The following is a 21,766-nucleotide window of genomic DNA, read 5'->3' as shown; positions in this document are numbered from 1 at the left end:
CAGTTTTATTTGAATATTTCTAATATATATTTCTAAAAACAGCATGATTACTGCCATACTGTTGTATTTCTAAGTCCTTCTAAAAACACTACACCAGTGCATTCTGAGAACATGTCATCCGTTCTTTCTGAAATGGAAAATTGTCTGTTTCTTACATTTCTGCTAATAATAATAAAGATGTTATTAACATGCTCTATAAGTCACAAAGAAAAATGTAAGAAATACTACATTCCTTGTTCACCTGTCATCACTCTGCCTTGGTAATGGACTACTGCTTGGTGAACAAGATTTCACTTTCTGTGTATTAACACTGAAGCCTGTGGTATCAAGGATAACCAAAAAGCTTTCAATGGCCTGATATTTTTGGTAGATCTTGAATAAAAGTAAAAACATACGATTTTTCTTTTGTTTTTTAGTTTTCTATTTTAAAGATGTGGAGTACAGTTCAGGGCTAGGTACACAAATGTTCATCATGCAGGTGCCCTCGTGCCCTCCCCCCGGCAGTCCCCACTGCTGCCAGTCTTGCCCCGCCCCCCTGCAGTTTCCCTCTACTGCCAGTCCTTTTCTTAGAGTATTATGATGGTTGAACATACAATTTTTCTAATAAGTACAGGTTTGTTTTCTATAACAGCAGCAAAAGACTGCTGTGCTCTAACCATAGGATTATACCCAAATCTCCATAATCATATTCTGTTAATATATCTATTTTCAATACAGGGTAGTTGTTATGGTTAAGAAACCAAAATTCTATGAATAAAGTTTTAATTGTTTGAAAGATCTAAAAAACGATTCTTCACTTTACAATAACAACCCCTGGAAAGTAGAAGTTTACACTTAAAGGAGAAGCTTACACACTCCAGGTAACACTTCACCTGTCATCAATTCATCAGTCAACAAAAAGACCAAAAGCACTACCTCTGTAGTAGTCAAGTATGTCCAGAAGGCACATGCATCTATCTCTGCCAAAACAGAGGAAGCTCTCATTACCACACCTCATTAGCAGGCACCGGATGTTGCAAGGGCATCTAAGCACCACAGCATTTCTGGGGCCCCAAACCTTCCCTCCAAAGGAGACTAACACAGGTCCAGAACACCTCCACTCCCCATTCCTTTAGAACAGGGATCCCAGCCCCCAAGCTGTACAGCAGGAGGTGAGCGGTGGGCAAGTGAGCGAGTAAAGCTTCATCTGTATCTACAGCCATTCCCCATCGCTTGTATCACCGCCTGAGCTCTGCCTCTTGTCAGATCAGTGGCGCAGTCGGATTCCCACAGGAGCCCAAACGCTACAGTGAACTGTACATGCCAGGGATCTAGGTTGCTCGCTCCTTATGAGAATCTAATGCCTGATGATCTGAGATGGAGCTGAGGCAGTGATGTCATATATTTCATTACAGATTACAATGTAATAATAATGGAAATAAAGTGCACAGCAAATGTAATGCACTTGAATGAGCCTGAATCCATGCCCCACTTCCTCCCCACCAGTCAATGGAAAAACTGCCTACCACAATACTGGTCCCTGATGCCAGAAAGGTTGAGGATTGCTACTTTAGAAGACTCTCAGTCTAGACTATGTTCAGACATCAACAAAAGGCCTAAAACACATCGGTCCAAATAGGAGTCATTTAGGGAGAGAAACACTGAATCAGCACTCCGCTCTCCCAGTGCACAGTAACAGGGACATCCCCATGTTGCCTGCAGCTCTCACCCGCCATTTGTAAGGTGGTCAGGTAGCCTTACCATGGCAAGCAACTTAGCCTTCAAGTCTTCCCCAAAGACCAGAACGGCCACAGCCTGGCCAGCTCCGCAGTGGCGTACAGTGCAGTAGCTTCTCTTTCTGAGAAGTTGTGATATCACGCGCTTGCGTGGGAGCAAGTGGGCAGTAGAAACCAGAGTGGAAAAAAAAATGAAACGAGCAGAAAACATAGTTAGACTCTTCATACACTTAGCTATCCATCCGTCAAGTATTTTTAAAGTATCTACTAGATGCCAAATCAGTTTCCATGATGGGGAATCAGCTGTGATCAAAACAAGTCCCTGCCACCAAGAGCCTCACATTCTAGTTCAGGGGGTCAGCACACTTCTGGAAAGGGCCAGACAGTAAATAGTCCAGGCCTTGCAGGCCCTGTATTTTCTATCATAACTACTCAACTCTGTCATTTTAGTGAAAACAGACACAGACAACAGGTAAATGAATGAGTGTGACTGTGTTCCAATGAGACTTTCACTCCCAGAAAGGCAGCAGGAAGAATGATCCTGGAGGGTCTTGGAGGGTCTGTTAGGCCTATGGCCTTTATTGTAAGTGAGATGGGGAGCCACTGGGATATCTGAGCAGAAGAGGGACATATCGTTCTTAAAAAGCATCATCATCAAAAAGGATCACGCCTGCTTCTGTGTGGAGAGTATCAGTGGAAGGGCAGAGAAACGGGGAAGATGGAAGCATGTAAGGCAAAGAAAGCGGTTCACAACTTACTGCCACAAGACAAGGAAGACGAGTCTGTCCTGCAAACTCGTGGAAGTGGCAGTGATAGTGGCAAGACATGACCTGGTCTATTTAGAGGCACAATGAACCCGATGTGCTGAGGAACTGGCTGCAGGGCGAGAGGGGGAGGATCAAGATCAGCTCCAAGGCTGTGGACGAACAAGGAGAAGCCTGGAGGTGCCCCTACCGAGTCAGTTTAAGAAAAGAGATCAGAGTTTTAATTGTGGACATCGTGAGTTTGCAATGACCATTATCCATTGAAGTGGAGCTATTAGACAAGTAGATACATGATTCTGGAGTCCAGGAAACAAGTTACAGTTGATATAAATTTGAGAGTAAGCAAGATGGTACTGTGCCTAAAACTGTGAGACAGGATAAGGTCACCTAGCACGTAAGTGTATATAAACAAGAGAAGTTTGGAATACGAACCCCTGTTCACTCCTGTGTTTGGAGGTCACTCCAATTGTGGAGATGAGGAAGAACCAAACAAGAAATTCAGAAGACACAGTCAGAAAGAGAGGAAGAAAACCTAGACATGGGTGTCTGAAAACTCAGTGAAACCAGGTTTTGAGAGCAGCAATTTCAAATACTAACACCTCAAGTCTGATGAGGATGGAGACCAGTGGACACACAACAGAGAAGTCTTTGGGCATTTTGGCTAGTACTGTTTCAGTGAAGTGACAGAGGCCAAAGCCCAGATGGAGTAAGTTCCAGAGACACTGTGAAGCTCAGAGTGGAGTGACTACACACAGTTCCCTCCTACAGGGGGACACAGAGTCAAGGGAGTTTGTTCAGTAGAGCGTTTAAAACAGGCCTGGTGAGCAGATAGGAACTTGTGATGGCTCTGAATGCCTCACTAGACCCCAGCTATACGTGGATCCAAACCACGGCTCTGGACCACCACACAATATTATCCTATAGAGATTATGAAGCGTTGTCTTCTCTTTATGGCGTTAAAACAAAATGGTACTGGATCTCCTGAGCCCTGGCCATTTATTCCCTAGGGGAATGGAGACTAACTTGAGTTTTACTTTGCATCTCACCTACTGTGCAAACCAACAGCACAATAGCAGGATGCCGGTTCATTTTGTTTATTTCTCATTTGCTACATGCTCCTCCTTCCAACTAAATTCCCTTCTGATAAAGTAGTGACTTCCAGTAGCAACTGAGGGATTCCTGGAGTATATATAGAAAGCTGAGGTACGCAAGTTGTTTGAGCTCATTAACAATCTCTTTTGAGAACCACAAATTACGCTCATATCCTTACTGTAGCCAGTGCTCAGTTCATAACCCCAGAAAAGAATGACTGGCCTCAGTACTTTCAAATTAAGAATAGGGAACACTTAGTTTCCAATATTTAATGTGGTTCATGAGTGTTGCTTGCCACATGGACTTTCAGAACTCTGGAATGAGAAAAACGATTCCACATGACTTAACCAATGATCTGTTTATATTCTCTTTTGCCAGCCTACAAACAATGCTATTTCTTTCATATGCTAAACTCTACCATCTGGGTTCCAAATAACAGTTTTGCTTTCTGAAGTACCTATATACAAGAACAAATATTTTCATCCGAAATTAAAAATATATGTAATATCATTCATCTTTACTATGCAGCTTAATCAAGATATGAATGGGAATGTCTTCATCTTATAAACAACAATGATTTCTCTAAGAGGGTGCACAGGTAAGGGGAAGAAACCCATTTCATAAAGTACAGTACCAGTGCATTTTCAAGATAGCTGAAACAGCACACTCCAGAGGGGCAGACCCTGCACACAGCACAGGGTTATCTTTTCAGAGAGCTCCAGACTTGGATGAACTTTCGTCATGAGTCACCTTGATTAATGGAACACATTTGCTAACGTGGTTCTGTAACAGCTACACAATTCTTATGGCTGGAATCACCCAGCCCAGAAAAACTGGCAAGGGAGAAGGCCTCAAAAACACTGGCTTCTCTTTCAGAACCCATACTGCCTGATCAGGAAGTGTTCCCTTTCTTTTTTAAATGATAAAGACAAATACGTTTTTAGGAAAGCACGATTTGATGAGATGAGAACAGAGATGATTAGAGGGCATTCTGGGAGTAGTAGCATCATGGTGAAGAGGACGCACTTCAATCCCAACTCTTCCTCTCACTGTTGGAAACTGGGCGATTTATTTAACCTTCCTGTTTAGTTCCTTATCAGTAAAGAGTACTGTTACCGCCTCACTGGGCTGCTGTTGTGACCATTAAATAAGTTAAGCCTTGTAAAGAGTTTTAAGTATTGGCCAGTACACAAGTTTGGCCAGGATAAACATGCCCATGGAATATATCTTGGAACAAAATGGCAGTGCCCTCTAATTTGTCCATTCATGAAACCTATAAAAACTCAGTAACAGGAGGATGACTATGGTAACAATATTGTACTGTATATTTCAAAATAGCTCAAAGAGATCCAATATTCTCATCACAAAGAAATAATAAATGTATGAGGTGATGGATTTAATACTTTCACTTGATTTTTACACAATATATACATCTATCAAGATATCATACTGGGCCCCATAAATATATACAATTATTAGTGTCAATTAAAAACAAAACTCAGTGAGTATTTTCCTTAAATACAACATTTAAAAAAATTTACATTTCCCAGTCCTCTGGTTTATCTTCTCTGATTACTCAACAGGGACTTTATCTAAATCCTTTTGTACTGATAGTCCTCCTCTAATAACTCTTGAAAAGTCAACAATGACATGGTATTTATGTACTGAGATAGAGGGTGCTAATTATTCTGTTGATAAAACTATTTCGGTCTCAAGTATATACTCGTTGCTAAAGCAAGTTACAAGTGACTAAAAGAGCTCATGAAATGACTCGGTGGCTCAGCCTGTAATCCTGCGCCTTTGGGAGGCTAGATTGCCTGAGCCCGCGGGTTCGAGACCCACCTGGGCAACTTGGCGAGACATCATCTCTACAATAAATCAAAAAAATTAGCTGGGCGTGGTAGTGCGCGCCTGTAATTCCGGCTACTCGGAAGGCTGAGGCGGAAGGATCACTGGAGCCCAGTAGGTCAAGGCTGCGGTGGCCGGGAGCAAGCCACTGCACTCCAGTCTGGGCGACAGAATGAGACTCCACCTCAAAAAAAAAAAAAAAGAAAAAAAAAAAAGAAATGATAAATAGTTACATGAAAGTGAAACTATATGACAAATCTAACATTTTAAGAAGGTTACAGTATCCATGATGAAGGCCACGGTAGAAAAAGTAGGTTACTTGACATCACAACATCATGTTATCACACTAACAGGATTATCATCATCAGCTAACAATGATTGTGTGTTTAGCCTTGTAGTAATAAACACCAAGTACATGTGCACAGCTGAACCATAGTCTGTTATGGATGGTAAATAGATAACAGATTGATTATTCAACAGTCTATTGATCAAAATTACGTATAAGGCAATCAGAGGCTATTATGACTTAAAGTAAATTTATCATGACAAAGACAATTCTTCAGTTACATGTTTACATTGGGGAGAAATACAGAGGTAAAGTCAGTTAACGGACATTAATCAATTAATCATCTGAATGACACAAAAAATTTGAAGGAGGGGCTTGGGCTGTGATGATTACAATAAGGGTATATGCAGAGGAAACAGCCACCCTCCATACACTTTGTCACACAGCCATGTGACCGGGAAGAAAGCAGCTCGGTGCGGCTGTTCTTCCCCTCCCAGCCTGCTGGTCCTGCACATCTCCATCCGTGCAGGTGACTGACCCTGCAGTCATCTCTGTTCTAAACATTTAAATGGGATTTTTCAACAGCCAAATTGTAGACATCGATTCTGTCAGCTTTTCCACCAACTAGTCAAGATCCTAGATGCATTTAGTCGTCATGTCTCCTTAGTCTGCTCCGATCAGTGACAGTTCCTCAGTCTTGTTTTCCATGACCTTGGCATCTCGAAAACAGCGGTCAACGATATTGTAAGAACGATCCTCATTTGAGGTCTGTCTTATGGTTTCTTACAATTAGACTGAGGTTGGACTTTCTGTTTTTGCAGGTGCCCTCCTTGGTGCTTCAGTTTGGAGGCTACATTATGTTGTTATATTATCTTATTATAAGGCTATGTTATCTTGTTACTGGTGTTCACCTGGGTCACTGGGTAAAGGTGGCGCCTGACAGGTTTCTCCTGTAAGATCTTTCCCTTTGTAATAAATACCTTGGGATAGAGACTTTGAGACTATGATAATAGCCTATCTCTTCTCAAACTTTCGTTCAATAATTTTAGTATCCACTGGTGAATCCTGCCTATAACAATTATTACAAGATGTTTATATAGGTTTTTAAAAAACTAAAATACATAAACTATAATGGTCAAATTGTTCTTGGGATAAAGATACTTAAATTCTAATGGATGCAGGATTTTTTCTTACCTTTAAAATATGAATAAAAGTTATTTTCTTTTGTCAGTATGTTCAGTTAATGTTAATCAACTATGATATCAATGAATAATGTAATCGAAATGTTACTTACATAATGATGGCTTTTAAAAAAATCTGATGGACAGGCAGTGAGGATTCTGTCTCCTTCCAAGCCAACTACTCTTTTACAAATATTGGATTTTGGATCACTTGGGTTTTTTGCAATCACAATGTCACCTCTGAGGGGGAAAAAGTTAAGGAAACATCAGTGTTATTTATTAAGTATAAACAACATGCACGGTACTGCTTTGATACTTTTATAAGGCAAGTTAAACAAGCCACACCCCTGCCCTCTCAGATGCTGCCCCTCCCACACATTCACCAGCTTTGACAACCTTTGTGACAGACTTCTATGGGTCAGCATCCAACAATAAGCTATCTAAAGTTTCTGATAATTTTAGGAGATGCTAAACTTTCTAATAATTTTGTAATTATCTTTTTGCACTGTATCCACTATGTGATACCTCTGCATCCAAATTTTCAGAACCAAAACTATGGAAAAACAATTCCATACAGGCCGAGCACAGTGGCTCATGCCTATAATTCCAGTGCCTTGGGACGCTAAGGTGAGAGGATCGTTTGAGGCCAGGAGTTTGAGGCTGCAATGAGCTATAATTGTACCACTGTATTCCAGCCTGAACAACAGGGCAAGACCCTGTCTTTAAAAAACAAAACAACACACACAATTCCATATAAATATCACCCAATTAACTAACTAAATTTTGCTGCCCAGCCAGTAGCATTGATTGATTCTAGAGCATACTTAAAAGGTAAAAACATCACCTGTGTTTCCGTAAGCTCAAATAACCGAGGAATAACAGTATGTTCTATAATCCATATGAGCTACAGTAGTCAAGAGGACTTATATAGGCTGTCCAAACATATACTCTAAAAATAAAATGCGATATCAAATATATAAAGCCAATATGGGTCTGATTACATAGGCGAGGCATGATTAATGGCAGAAGTGACAACCTACTTTGTAATAAAAAAGATCTTAAAAAGTAGGAAGGATGAAGGAGATGAATGGAGAACTAATGACCCTAATGAAACAGAACTCAGTGCTCTTTCTGCAAAACTTGAGCAAAAAGGAAATTCTGTTGACTGACACACTCATTTAAAATAAGTGAACATATTTGCCTATTTGTGCCTAGTTACAGAAATAACCCAATGTTACTTACAGTAAAAGATGTATATGCCAAAATAATAAAAGCCATAAAAATAAAAGGAAAACAATGGTTAAATCAGTTACCAAATGACTGCCATATACCAGTACTAAAACAAGTTCTAAACTTTTTGAAAGCTAAGTCAAAAGAAACTGGCTTGAGCCCACGGGTTCGAGACCCACCTGGGCAACTTGGCGAGACCTCATCTCTACAATAAATCAAAAATTAGCCAGGCGTGGTAGCGCGCGCCTATAGTTCCAGCTACTTGGAAGGCTGAGGCGGAAGGATCGCCGGAGCCCCGCTGGTCAAGGCTGCGGTGGCCGGGGGTGGCCACTGCACTCCAGTCTGGGCAACAGAGTGAGACTTCAACTCAAAAAAAAAGAAATTAACATTAGTTACATGGCAATCGTTAATTAATAAAATAAAGTTTAATTTGGGAGGCATGATAAAAATTTTCCCTAACAATTACGTCAAAGAGAAATTCATAAGGATTCTTATATAAGGGAATAAAAGCCACCAGTGCTTCATCAGAAATTTTACAGAAAATGCAGAAATGGCATTAGCAATGATCATTTCTTGAGGCTATTCTTAATGGAAGTTGAAAGGTATTAAATCATTACACTCTATAATTTGGAGGCAACATAAAATAGGAGAAACTATTCTTTTTCTCACCAGCTAAACCCATGTCACTGTCATTGTTCAGATAAGCAAATTTGCAAAGACTGACAAACTGTCAGAGTTGATTTTGGGTAGCTTTGGAGGAAGAGACAACTTCCTTATGGAGCTTACATTTGATCAAACAGTCAATATGACCCTTAAAACAAACCCTGCACTTAAATGGCAATCCAGAAATCATAATTCAGTCATTGTTTTGCAGCCAGCAATGTTAGTGTAGACTACAGAGTTTAGCTCAAAACACACATCCCTCAGATTCTTAACTCTTTCAAGTGGAATTTTAAAAGGAACTTTATTAGAGTTGTTCTATTTGTAGTTATAAACATCCTTGTTATTCTATTAGACGTTTGCTTTTGAAAAGAAGAGTCAATGTCTCATTAATCTTTACATTCTCTATAACGTAAAGCACGTCTCATATAGTAGGTGCTCATTCACTACTGGTTGGAAGAATAAGTAGCAGTAAAAGTCTGAATGTCTCGAGTACGAGTATTCTGTGCAGGAGACCAAAGCGACATCCAGTGTTGTAGATACCAGACATGCAGACTTTTATTCTTGTATAAATGGAAAGCTACTTTGAAACAGGCAGCCAGCAACAGGACTTCTTGCCAGGTCCGACATTCCTCTGAAATCTAGTGGCAGAACTCTAAGATAAAGAGAGTACTTAAGACAGTGATATGTTTAAAGCAGACGTTACTAACTGGCTACCTTGACTCTAAAAGGTACTTTGGCATGCTAGCCCATAGAGCTCGGCCAAGAGATAGTCTCTATCTGCAGCATCTGTGGCTGGTGAAAGATCAGCAAATGCAAAGAACAGTTTCACACAACTCTTCATTTTTAAATAATGTGAAACAGGCAATAGCAGAGGAGAACAATGAATGAGGAGTGCCTAAACCCACTTTTCATGCCATAAACGAAATACCAGCTTGAGGGAGTCAGATTTGTAACTTGCAGTTTACCAAGATGAAAGCTGGCATACATTTTTTTTTTTCAAAATTATAAAAAATAAACGAACTCACAATTTTAGGAATCGGAGAGGTGCCTGTTAGAAAATATATTAAATTATTAATATGTGGCATTCATTTGTAAAAGATTATACTCACGGAGTTCATTAGAATAAAGAGTAACACAAGAATTGGAACCATGCTTTGGAATAGGATTTTAAAAGGTTTAGCGACAAACATATTTGCCAAGGAATTATTCAACTTAATATAATTAATCAGGAGAATCATAACAGATAAAATTCCTGGTTATCAGCTACAGTCAATGCTGTAATCTAAAATTCTTCAAATGGTCATCAAAGGCTATATAGAGAGACTAAGACAGCTATCAATAGAATTCCAGGATTATTTTAAAAATTAAAAAAAAAACCTGTTCTGAATATGTAATGAAGTCCCGAAATCCCTATTTCTCAACTCAAAGCATCCTAGGACCCAATAAAAAAGTAGAGTAGGCTTAAATGTATATTATAAAAGAGAGCCAAAATTTTATCTAGCTGATTATTAGTTATTTGGAAAATACTTTTTAAAGATAAAGTTAGGGAACTGCAGAAAACACATAAGGTATCTGAGTATTTTCACTGTAAATTTAATATATCCATGACAGAAATTTACCTTTGAATACCATAAAAATGTCGACTAAGATTTTCTGCAAAGACAATATCTGAATTTTGAATTGTAGGTTCCATCGATGGTCCAGAACACTGAAAAGAAAGGTAATTCTGTAATTTGAATATAAAACCTCTTTCAATTTAACATAAATCATCTGAGCAGGCTTAAAAGAAAGAAAATCAAGCAAATGTTTTCAAGTTTGGGGCTGATTCATAATTTTTCGACAGTTCCTGGATAAAAGTTCACTCTGAAGTAGCCACTAAGTCTGGACACAGACTTATGTTTTTAATTTTATATTACAATTCATGAATAAAATAACATTATTGATGTTTCCAAAATCTGGCCACCCTGAACGTCGGCTCCATCCAGGGCAGGTACCTCTTTTCTCATGTTCCCAGCTCTATGACCAAGGTCAAAAATAGGACTTGACAGAAAACTGGTAAGCAATATATATCTGTCGAATGAGTGAATGATCGTTCTCTTGTTACCGTCAGACGCCATCCAGTAACCAAGATGACAATGGCTAAGTGGCGTTACACTATTCTCAGTGAGCTGGTGCCCCTTTCCTCTTCCAAGAGAAGAGCTTACTCATCTCACGGGGCTGCAACTTAGATTTTCTACTTAAAAATAATAGCATACTGAGATGGACTTTAAATACTTTCTTATTTGTATGTCTTAAAACAATAATCTTGATATATACAGGCTGAGTATCTCAAATTCAAATCTAAAATCTGAAATGCCCTAAAATCCAAAACTTTTTGAGTGCCTTCATGATGTCACCAATGAAAAATTCCACACCTGATCTCATATTGTGTGAAATTACCTTCAGGTTATATGTATAAGGTATACATGAAATATAAACGAATCTTGTATTTAGACTTGGGCACCACCCCCAAAAAATCTCATTATTTATATGCAAATATTACAAAATCCAAAACAATCCGAAATCGGAAACACTTCTGGTCTCAGGTATTTCAGATAAGAGTTTCTCAGCCTGTACCTCAAACCTGGAATAAATAACCATTTTAAAAATCAAAATACAACAGTCTCTATTTATGCTACTTATTTGTAAATAATACCTTTTGCTCAAAACTTCCTCATCTGGCAGAAACAACATGGAACACGATGAAAGTTTGTGTTTGCTATCTCTGGAAGTACCAATGTTTTTAACTCAAAAATCAAGAAGGGGAGTTTCAGTTATTCAGTTATTGACATTACTCTATCTCAACTTGAAGTTATATGACTGTCAATCTGTTAAGGTAAACTTAATTTTTAAAAAAAGTAATATACACAACAACAAAAAACATTGGCCAATCCACTTATTTTTTCATTTATATTACAAAAGGTTTGAACAGCCATGGTTGGTAAATTCATAATGAACTATTAAGAAAAAACACTTGGACCGGGCTCAGTGGCTTAGCCTATAATCCCAGCACTTTGGGAGGCCGAGGCAAGAGGATTGCCTGAGCCCACAGGTTCGAGACTCGCCCGCCCAACTTAGCAAGACCTCATCTCTACAATAAATCAAAAACTAGCCAGGCGTGGTAGCGTGCACCTGTAGTTCCAGCTACTTGGAAGGCTGAGGTGGAAGGATCGCCGGAGCCCAGCAGATAGAGGCTGTGGTGGCCGGGAGCGGCTACTGCACTCCGGTCTGGGCGACAGAGTGAGACTCCAACTCAAAAAAAAAAAAAAAAAATAGAATAAACATTTGTTTGGGATGGGAGGCAGTTTTAACATTTTAATATTGACATTAGGCAGAATAATAATTTGTTTTAATTATAGTTAAGTATGGTAGTTATGAGTAGGAGTTTTGAAAATCAGACAAATCTGTGTTGAAATTCCAAGTTTGCTGCTTATTAACTATGGGACCTGGAACAAGTAAGTTACTCAAGTTTTCTTAGTCTGTTTTCTCATATGTATAATGCATTTCTAATGAATATCTCACAGAGTATAAAAGATTAAACGAGTTAAGAGTTAATATGTGTAAAACATCAAACATATCTTAAAGCACAGTAAACAGCATTCAATAAATAGTAACAAGTATAATTATTAGACTATTGAAAAGGACCTTTGTGACCCTGTTAGAAACAGATACAGAACATACTTAAAGTAATGGTCCTTATACTTTAAATCAATTCAAACACACTCTTGTCTCCCAATATTCAGAAAGATTTTATGTTTTAACTTTCACATTTTATTCATTCAACTAATAACATCAAATTTAATAAAGGGAAAATTACATCTTCCTTCAATTTGACAAAAAGCATGTATTTTAAGTGAATATTCCTAAATGTAAAAACTTACCATGACAACGCCACCAACGTATTCAAAAGCACAATGAGCTATGCAGCCATACTGAATGGTGTATCCAATGAGTCGGAAGGTTTTCCCCAGAACACCACGAAGCATAGTTCTGTGTGGACTCTGCTACCATTGGCCTGATGGTAAATTTCAGGAAATTTCATGATCAACACTATTTAAAAACACTTAGGAAACAGTTCTAGTGTAAACTATGTTACAACACCGGAATGTACTAAATGTCTAATACAATTTGGTGCAGGAAAGCAAGACCTTCCTGTCATTTCTACTAAAAATATTTAAACGGTAGATCACAGCCACTGAATATTCTGATTTACCAGAGATTGTATTCCAGTATCCCTAGGTTTATGCAGGAATGATTTCACTAGTAGACTCAGAACTAATCTGTCCCCGTCTGTCTTGGTTCCTAAGAGAAATGTTGAGTACTTGCAAAATAGTAATAATAGTTTCTCATACTTGTTCCTTGCTAAACATTTGTTCTTATCATGTACTATGAAACCACCAGATTAGGCAAAGAGAGGTTTGAATTTTATATTGGTTCTTTTATTAACTTGTGTGTGATCTTCAGTGAATTATTTAACCTGAGGCATAGTCAAATAGAAATATCTCATAGAATAAATCTGACAATCAAATTCAGCACCATACATCAAAGTGAAACAAATTACAAAGTTACATTCAGTTGTGAGTTAGAATCTATTTTTATTTATTTTTTAGTCAGGGTCTCACTCTGTTGCCCAGGTTGGAGCAGTGGCATAATCATGGCTCACTGTAGCCTCAACCTCCTAGGTTCAGGCGATCCTTCCGTCTCAGGCTCCAGAGTGGTTGGGGCTACAGGGGTGTGCCACCATGGCCAGTTAAATTTTTTTATTTTTTGTAGACAGTCTCGCCATGTGCCCAGGCTATTATTAACTACTGATGCAATAAAATGAACACATGAATATTTTGAAACAGCATAAAGAAGCATACAAATATTTTTAAACTATGTCAATTTAAAATGTTAATATTATTAATATAAAATATTCCCAGTATATGTTCCTTCCTTTCACTTACCTGATACAACTATGTTTCAAGCATATTTCAACTAATAGCTAAGTCTCAGGCCTAGGCTATAATACACTGCTTGCAGATTAAATTTATTAAAATACAGCAATAATACACAGCAATTTTATACATACAATGGAATACACTTCTGCCATAAAAAAAAAAAAAAAAGAAATCCTGTCATTTGAGGCGACATGAATGAGAAGGAAATTATGTTAAGAGAAATAAGTCAGGCACGGAGAGATACATCCCACATGTTCTCACTCACATGGGGGGAATAAAAAAAAAACTGAGTTCATGAAAGTAGAGTAGAAGTATGGTTATCAGAGGAAGGAAGGGGAGAGGAGAGAAAAAGATGAGAAGAGGCTGCTTAACAATTACAAAATTACATTCAGACAAAGGAGTGAGCTCCGGTGTTCTACAGCGCTAGTGAGCGAATATGGCTGGCTGTAATTTATTGTGCACTCTCAAAAACAGTAGAAGAGATGATTTTTAATGTTCAACACAAAGAAATGACAAGTGTTTGAGATGATAGATTACTAATTAACCTGATTTGATCATTGTATACATGTAACAAAATATCACTGCATATCCCCTAAATAAATAAAATTGTTTCGTGCCAAATATAAGAAAAATACTGGAAACGAATCTTTAACTTTTCTTAGTAGGTGTGCTGTTGGTTGTAGTATTTTAGGTATATTTCAGACAGTATACGCGAGTAAATATATGAAGTTGTTGGTTTTCAGGATTCTCACTGTGAGAAGAAGTGAGAAAAGTGGAATAGGAGGTTTTAAGGCTGAACAGAAGGCCTAGCAACCCATGTATTTAGCTAAATAAACATCTATGTACTTGTCTGCCTGCCTTGCTCCGTCATCATGCTAGTGATGTCGACTTCGAAAAGCCCGCTGAAAGAAGCAATGATGCTGCAGTGGTAATGGCACACCTACTGCCCAGGCTTGTGGTGCCCAAACTTCATTGTCCACCGGAAAGCAAGTAAGTGCCCCATGACCAAGATGGAGAAATAAGAATCATTTTGAGGAACCACCCACTGGCCAAATCTGGGACAACATGAACCCCCAAATAATGACAGCTGTGGATAAGACATTAAAAATGAAATCTAGTTGGGCTCGGTGGCTCAGCCTGTAATTCCAGCGCTTTGGGAGGCTGAAGTGAGTGGATTGCCTGAGCCCGCAGATTCAAGACCCGCCTGGGCAACTTGGCGAGACCTCATCTCTACAATAAATCAACAACAACAACAAAAAAATTAGCCGGGCATGACAGCGCACATCTGTAACTCCAGCTACTTGAAAGGTTGAGGCGGAAGGACTGCCGGAGCCCAGCAGGTCAAGGCTGCGGTGGCTGGGAGCTTGCCACTGCACTCCAGTCTGGGTGACAGAGTGAGACTCCAACTCAAAAAAAAAAAAATGAAATCTATTTTGTACCTAATCATATATATATTTTTAAAGATGCACACACTGGCAACAGGTAAAGTTGTTTATCAAAAAATGACAGCTAATAAATATAGAGAGAATGACAAAATTACCACCAAGGTAATAACTGGTTCAAGCAAGGGCCATTATAGATGCTAAAATTCACTGGGCAAAACGTTGATCAATAGGATATTGGAAAAGTATCAAAGTAGGTAATTTATTATTGACAAAGTGAACAAGATACCCTTATAGGATGGGTGCAGTAGCTTACATCTGTAATCTCTGCAACTTGGGAGACCGAAGCAGGAGGACTACTTAAGGCCAGGAGTTCAAGACCAACCTAAGCAACATAGTGAGACTCTATCTCTACAAAAAAATAAAGAAAAATAGCCAGCCGTGATGGCACACACCTGAAGTGCCATCTACTAAGATGGTCGAGGCAGGAGGATGGCATGAGCCCAGAAGGTCAATGCTGCAGGGAGCTGTGATCAAGCCACTGCACCCCAGTCTGGCCTGGGCGACAAAGCCAGTCATAAAACAAAACAAAACAGAAAACCTTAGGGGAGATCTGGTAAACACTATCTTCATTAAGTGATCAAATTTAGCAGCATAAATAATGGAGCCTCCTGACAAATACAATGGCAAGCACATCATCAATGTACCTTTCTTTTTTTTTGCCAAAAATGCCTAACCTAAAGTCTAACTATGATCAATCAGACACATCCATAATGTGGGCATTCTACAAGACAAGCAACTTGATCACCTAACTAATATAAACATAATGAAAGACAATAACATTAAGAGTACTATTTTACATAACAAGAAAATAGAAGGAGCTGACAACCAAATACAATATGAAATCCTGAAATGGATCCTGGAGCAAAAGGAAAAAAGCTATAAAAAGATATACGGGCACAACTGGGGAATTCTAAATATTGTACTTAAAACCACATCATTGTTTCAGTGTTAGATTTCTTAACAATATCATGCTATGCAGGAGAAAGACCTTATTTATAGGAAATAAACACCGAATTTTAGAGAGGAATGTCATGTCTGCAACTTCCTTTCATAAGGTTCACTTCTACTGCTAATAATGAGGTACACAGAGAGATGTAGATAAGTTCATATACACAACTACATATACATGCACCTGTACCAATATACTATAGACATATACATATACATGGAGGAAGATAGAAAGCCAGTTTGGCAAATGTTCACTGTTAAATCCAAGTGACATGTGTATACAAATGTGTATTTGCCATTTTTTCCAACTATTTTGTAGAATAAAACTTTTTTTAAAAAACGCAGTTGGCATTTACAATGTTAGAATCTTCACCCCCTGCTGCCTGCAATTTGTAGCTGAGGGGACTTCATCAAACTGAAAAGCTTCTGCACAGCAAAAGAAACCATCAAGAGAGCAGGGAGACAGCCCACAGAACAGGAATAAATATTGGGCAACTGCATATCTGACAGAGGCCTAACATCCAGAATCTACAAGGAACTCAAATGTGCCAAAAGGAAAAAAACAAACGGCCCCATTAAAAAGTGGGCAAAAGACATGAATAGACACTTCTCAAAAGAAGACATATGAGCAGGCAACAGACACATGAAAAACTGCTCAGCCTCACTGCATCAGAGAAATGCAAATCAAAACCACACTGAGATACCACCTAATTCCAGTAAGAATGGCTGTCATTAATAAAACAAAAACAATAGATGCTAGCGAGGATGCGGAGAAAAGGGAACACTTCTACCCTGTTGGTGGTAATGCAAGCTAGTTCAACCGCTATGGGAAACAGTGTGGTGATTCCTTAAAAGAACTAGAAATTGACCTTCCATAGGACACAGCAATACCCCTTCTGGGAATATACCCCTTTCTGAGAGGAACTTAAATCACTCTACACTGAAGGTATCTGCACAAGCATGTTTATTGCAGCACTATTCAGAAGAGTAAAAACATGGAAGCAACCGTGCTGTCCATCGAAACTGGACTGGATCAAAAAAATGTGGTACATATACATGATGAAATATTATACAGCCATAAAGAGCAAAATTATGGACTCTGTAGCAACTTTGGATGGATTTAGTGTCTATAATACTCAGTGCTTTATCAAAGAAACAAAGAAATGAGTACCATGTGTCCTCACTCATAAGCAGACCCTGAATATTTACCATAATACTATAAGAAAGAAATTGGCAGTAGCCTGAAACTGTTGGGGGATGGGGGAGGCAGGGGGACACAACATCAATAAGGGTACCTGATCTCAAACCAGGGAAAGTGGGGACCAAAGGGAAGTCCAAACTTTACCTGTATGACGACCACTTGTATGCCTAATCCTGAATTGTACCCCACATCTTTAAAATAAATAAATAAATGAAAGAAAATGCCTTTTTAAAAATGACTTCATTCAACACATTTATTGAGCTGTTCAGTCCTGGAAAAGGAACAGCCACATGATGCTTGCTCTCATAGAGCTTATAGTTCAGTGGGTCAGATGTCACACAAAGGAAACAAATAAATACATATGCATATTAAGTAATTTCTGCACAGAATAATATGGTCAAGTGATAGAGAATATGAATGAAGCATGTTCTCTTTAGGGTGAATCAGGAAAGATTTCCCTCATGAAAATGCCATTGAAGGAAATGCTGTGTTTAACTTTCTGAGGAACTGTCAAATGTCTTCCAAAGTGGTGGTATTATTGTACATTTCTATTAGCAATGTATAAGGTTTCCAATTTTTCCATGTCCTTGTCAACATTTGTTATTAGCTATATTTTGATTGTAGCCATCCTAGTAAGTATGAGGTGATATCTAATTGTGGTTTTGATTTACATTTCCTTAATAACAAAAGATATGAAGCATCTTCTTCATGTGCTTCTTGTTCATCTATATATTGTCTTTGGGAAATGTTTACTCAAATACTTTGCACATGTTTACTTATAAGCAGACCCTGAACATTTACCATAATACTGTAAGAAAGGGATTGGCAGTAGTGGGACAATGCCAGGGGAGGGACGGAGGGCACATAACATTAATGAGGGCATCTGATCTCAAACCAGGTGAACTGGGAAATAAAGGGAGCCCCAAACTTTACCTGTACAATAACCACTTGCATACCTAATCTTGACTTGTACCCTACATCCTTCAAATAAAGTAAAATAAAAACAAATAAATAAATAATTGGCCTGTTATAAATGTAAATTTAAAGAGTATAAGCATGCTATAAACTAGTACCAAATGACTGCATTCAATCAAAGCATTCTAGAAAATAGAATCAGATGACTGAAAGCCAAGAGAAACAAACAAAAAACACAACAGAAAGAGGCCAACAGGTGATTCAGGTGCTGAAGTTAACATATGAAGACTTTTAAATAATTATGAGTAACATGCAAAAGAGAGAAAGAGGAGAGAAAATTCAGTGGAGACCTAAAATCTATTTTTAAAAAATCAAATGGAAATAATACACTAACACAATACTACAGAGTCAAATATCATAACTGAAATTAAAAACTCATTACATGGATTCACTGACACATGCAGCCTGCTAAGGCTCAGCCTCACAGAAGACAAGTGAACGGGAACACAAGTAGGAAGAAGGGAATCAGACTGAGACACCCAGAGGAAAACAGGCAGACAGTGCTGGAGACAAGTGTAGTCAGAGATGTAGAGGGGAGGAGAAGAGAAGAGGACGGAAGCCACTCAAGGAAACAAGGACAGATGACTTTCCAGACCGATAAGGGTGTGAACCTGCAAATTCAAGAAGAGCTACAGTCCTTGTACAGGACACATACAAAACAAACACATCTAGGCACAGTAGACTCAGACTGCTGAAAAAGACAATGGGAAAGTTTAAAACTGGTCAGAAACAAAGGTTACCTCATTTTCACAGAACCAATTTTGTCTGTTCAAAAGAACGTAATGGTTAACTGTTTATAAGAAATAATGAAAACCAAAAGAAAATGAAATGGCATCTTTAAACTCAAAAGCTAAAGCAAAAATAAAGACACATTCAGAAAACTAGTTTTGAGAAAAATTTTGCCAACGCACCTGTAATAAAATACATACTAAAGGAAGTAATTCAGGCAAAAACAAAATGATACCAGATAGAAGCAGGCAAATATGAGAAGGAAGAGAATTGAAGAGTACATATTTGGATAAAGGTAATGAAACTGTTGAAGACAATAGCAAACTTGCTTTACAGGATATAAAACATCTGTCAAAAAAATCTAAAAAACGAAACTACCATATGATCCAGCAATCCCACTACTGGGTATATGTCCAACGAAAAGGAAATTCGTATGTTGAAAAGACACCTGTATTCCTGGAATACAGGTGTCTTTTCAACATACGAATTTTCTTTTTCCCAATAGACAGGACCAATCTAAGCATCCATTAACAGATGAATGAATAAAGAAAATGTGGTATATATGCACATGACAACATAAAAACAAACGAAGTCCGGTCATTCTGGGCAACATGGATGAGACTGAAAACATGATGTTAAGTGAAATAAGCCAGGCACAGAAAGACAAATACCACCACATGTTCCCACTCGTGTGTGGAAGTTAAAAAAGTTGATCCTATCAGGAGATAGTAGAATGGTGGTTACTAAAGGGCTGGAAAGGGTGGGTAGGGAAATGGGGAGAGGTTGGTTACAAAACTGCAGCAGGTAGATAGAAGAAATAAGGTATGGTCTTCTATAGCACTGTGGCTATAAAGCTATAACTACAGTTAACAAGAATTTGTTGGATATTTTCAAACAGCTTGAAGATTTTGAATGTTCCCAACACAAAGAAATAAGTGTTTGAGGTGACAGATATGCGAATTACTCTGGTATGATCACTGCACACTGTACACACGTACCAAAAAATCACACTGTATCATAAATATATACAATTATTGTTAACCTAAAAAAAAACTACTGAGAATGCCCTGGACCCCAATAAAGGCATGAACCCTTGAGTGCCTCTCCCTCTCTGTCCCCCTGAAGTGTTCCCCGACCCTCCATGTGTGTGGCCTTCAGGGTATGTCATGTACCTCCCTGCCCAGGACCTGTTAAGTAATAAAACTATTATTTCTATCTTGTGTCTCTCCTAATCATTGAAGGGTGCTCTCCATCTTAAAGATCCTAAATTAGAAGTGTGTGTGTGTGTATGTGTGTATAATACTTCAATTTAAATAAACAAGCTAACAGACAATGGGATCAAACAAAGGCTTTTGATAGAAGTTGGGACACTTCTTCCAATGTGGTAAAAGGGGAGGAAAAACAGGTATAGATACTGCTAACTTTGTTAGTTTGAGAGCAGAAAAATGAAGAAGCTCTTCACTTGCATTTTTATTTACTCTATCTCATGAGCTGAAGTCTTGAGCTGATACTGGGAACTCCTGGCACAAAGCAAACTGGTAAACTGAGGACAGGTTGCAGATGTATCCATATTCTAAAATATTCTAATATTCAATTGGTGCCGTAGCAAATTACCTTAAGTTTAGTGGCTGAAAACAGCACAAATTCATAATCTGACAGTCTGTGGGTCAGAAGTCTGACATGGGTTTCACTGGGCTAAAAACCAACACGTTGGTAAGGCTGTGTTCTTTTACAAAGGTGCTAGAGATTCCATTTCCTTGCCTTTCCCAACTTTCAGAAGTATTAACATTCCTTGGCTCACAGCCCCCTCCTTTACCTTCAAAGCCTTGAATCTTTCTGGCCATTATTCTGTGATCACGTCACCCTCTGTCTGTCTCTCTCCTGCCTCCTTCTTCCATTTTGAAAGACCCAGATACTCGACCATGATCTCCAAGTCCTCATTTAATCATATACTAGCAAAGTCCCTTTGGCCAGGTAATGTAATATGTTCACAAGTTCTGGGGATTTGGACATCGACATTTTTGGATGGCCATTATTCTCCCTACCACACCAGAATGCAGGACATTAAACTAGTAATTATCAAGGGGCCGTCCCCAGATCAGCAGTAAAGGCATCATCTTGTAACTTGCTTGAAATGCAAATTCTTTGGCCAAATACAAGAGGTATTAGAATCAGAAACTGGGGGAGTGTTGCTAAGCAAGCTGTGTTTTTAAAAATCCTCCAGGGGATTGCTCTGAGTTTTCAGAGTGCCCAATGGCCACCCCCAGCCCCGGGCAGCCTTGGTTCTCTAGTCATTTACTACAATGTGTTGTATACTCACCATATACCATGTGTGCTGTGAAAAAAGTTGGGAAGCTCGGGCATATTCAAAATGTGATACTTTTAATTTCCTTTCATAATTACATTTTTTAAAAGCCTGAGTAATTAATGTGGAAAACCAATTCCTTTTAAGGGAAACCTATGTACTCTATCAAATAATTAATAGAAAATGAGGGAAAAAGTCAAAAGAAGCTTAAAAATTGTGACTGTGTCACATAATACAGCAAAAGAAATAGAGAGGAACCCTCCCCAAAAATCTTTTAAGAGGATCTGTTTAAAAATATTGCAAAGTTCCATGTAATGCCTGACGTGGAGGCAAGACCGAGAACTACTTTTACAAGTTTTCTACATTACAGATAAAAGGATTTCTTCTATAACATAAAGTTATAAA

The 21,766-nt window shown here is 38.5% G+C and overlaps 1 protein-coding gene across 5 annotated transcripts in view; it reads right to left on the bottom strand.

The window, feature by feature from the left end:
* The window catches only part of IMMP1L (inner mitochondrial membrane peptidase subunit 1), a 74,014-nt gene that overhangs the window by 14,832 nt on the left and 37,416 nt on the right, over positions 1–21,766 (bottom strand). For all 5 annotated transcript variants that reach the window (XM_008058329.1, XM_008058331.1, XM_008058330.2 and 2 more), the window contains 3 exons: positions 12,700–12,833; positions 10,399–10,487; positions 7,000–7,126 (listed from right to left, as the gene is read on the bottom strand). In XM_008058329.1, coding sequence (XP_008056520.1) covers positions 7,000–7,126; positions 10,399–10,487; positions 12,700–12,804 — 321 coding nt within the window. In that variant the 5' untranslated portion in view covers positions 12,805–12,833. The remainder of the gene's footprint in view (positions 1–6,999; positions 7,127–10,398; positions 10,488–12,699; positions 12,834–21,766) is intronic.

The sequence above is a fragment of the Carlito syrichta genome, unplaced genomic scaffold (genome assembly GCF_000164805.1).
Source record: "Carlito syrichta isolate Samal-C Ts95f unplaced genomic scaffold, Tarsius_syrichta-2.0.1 Scaffold303297, whole genome shotgun sequence".
NCBI classification, from domain to species: domain Eukaryota; kingdom Metazoa; phylum Chordata; class Mammalia; order Primates; family Tarsiidae; genus Carlito; species Carlito syrichta.
This window is presented reverse-complemented; position numbering and strand designations above follow the sequence as displayed.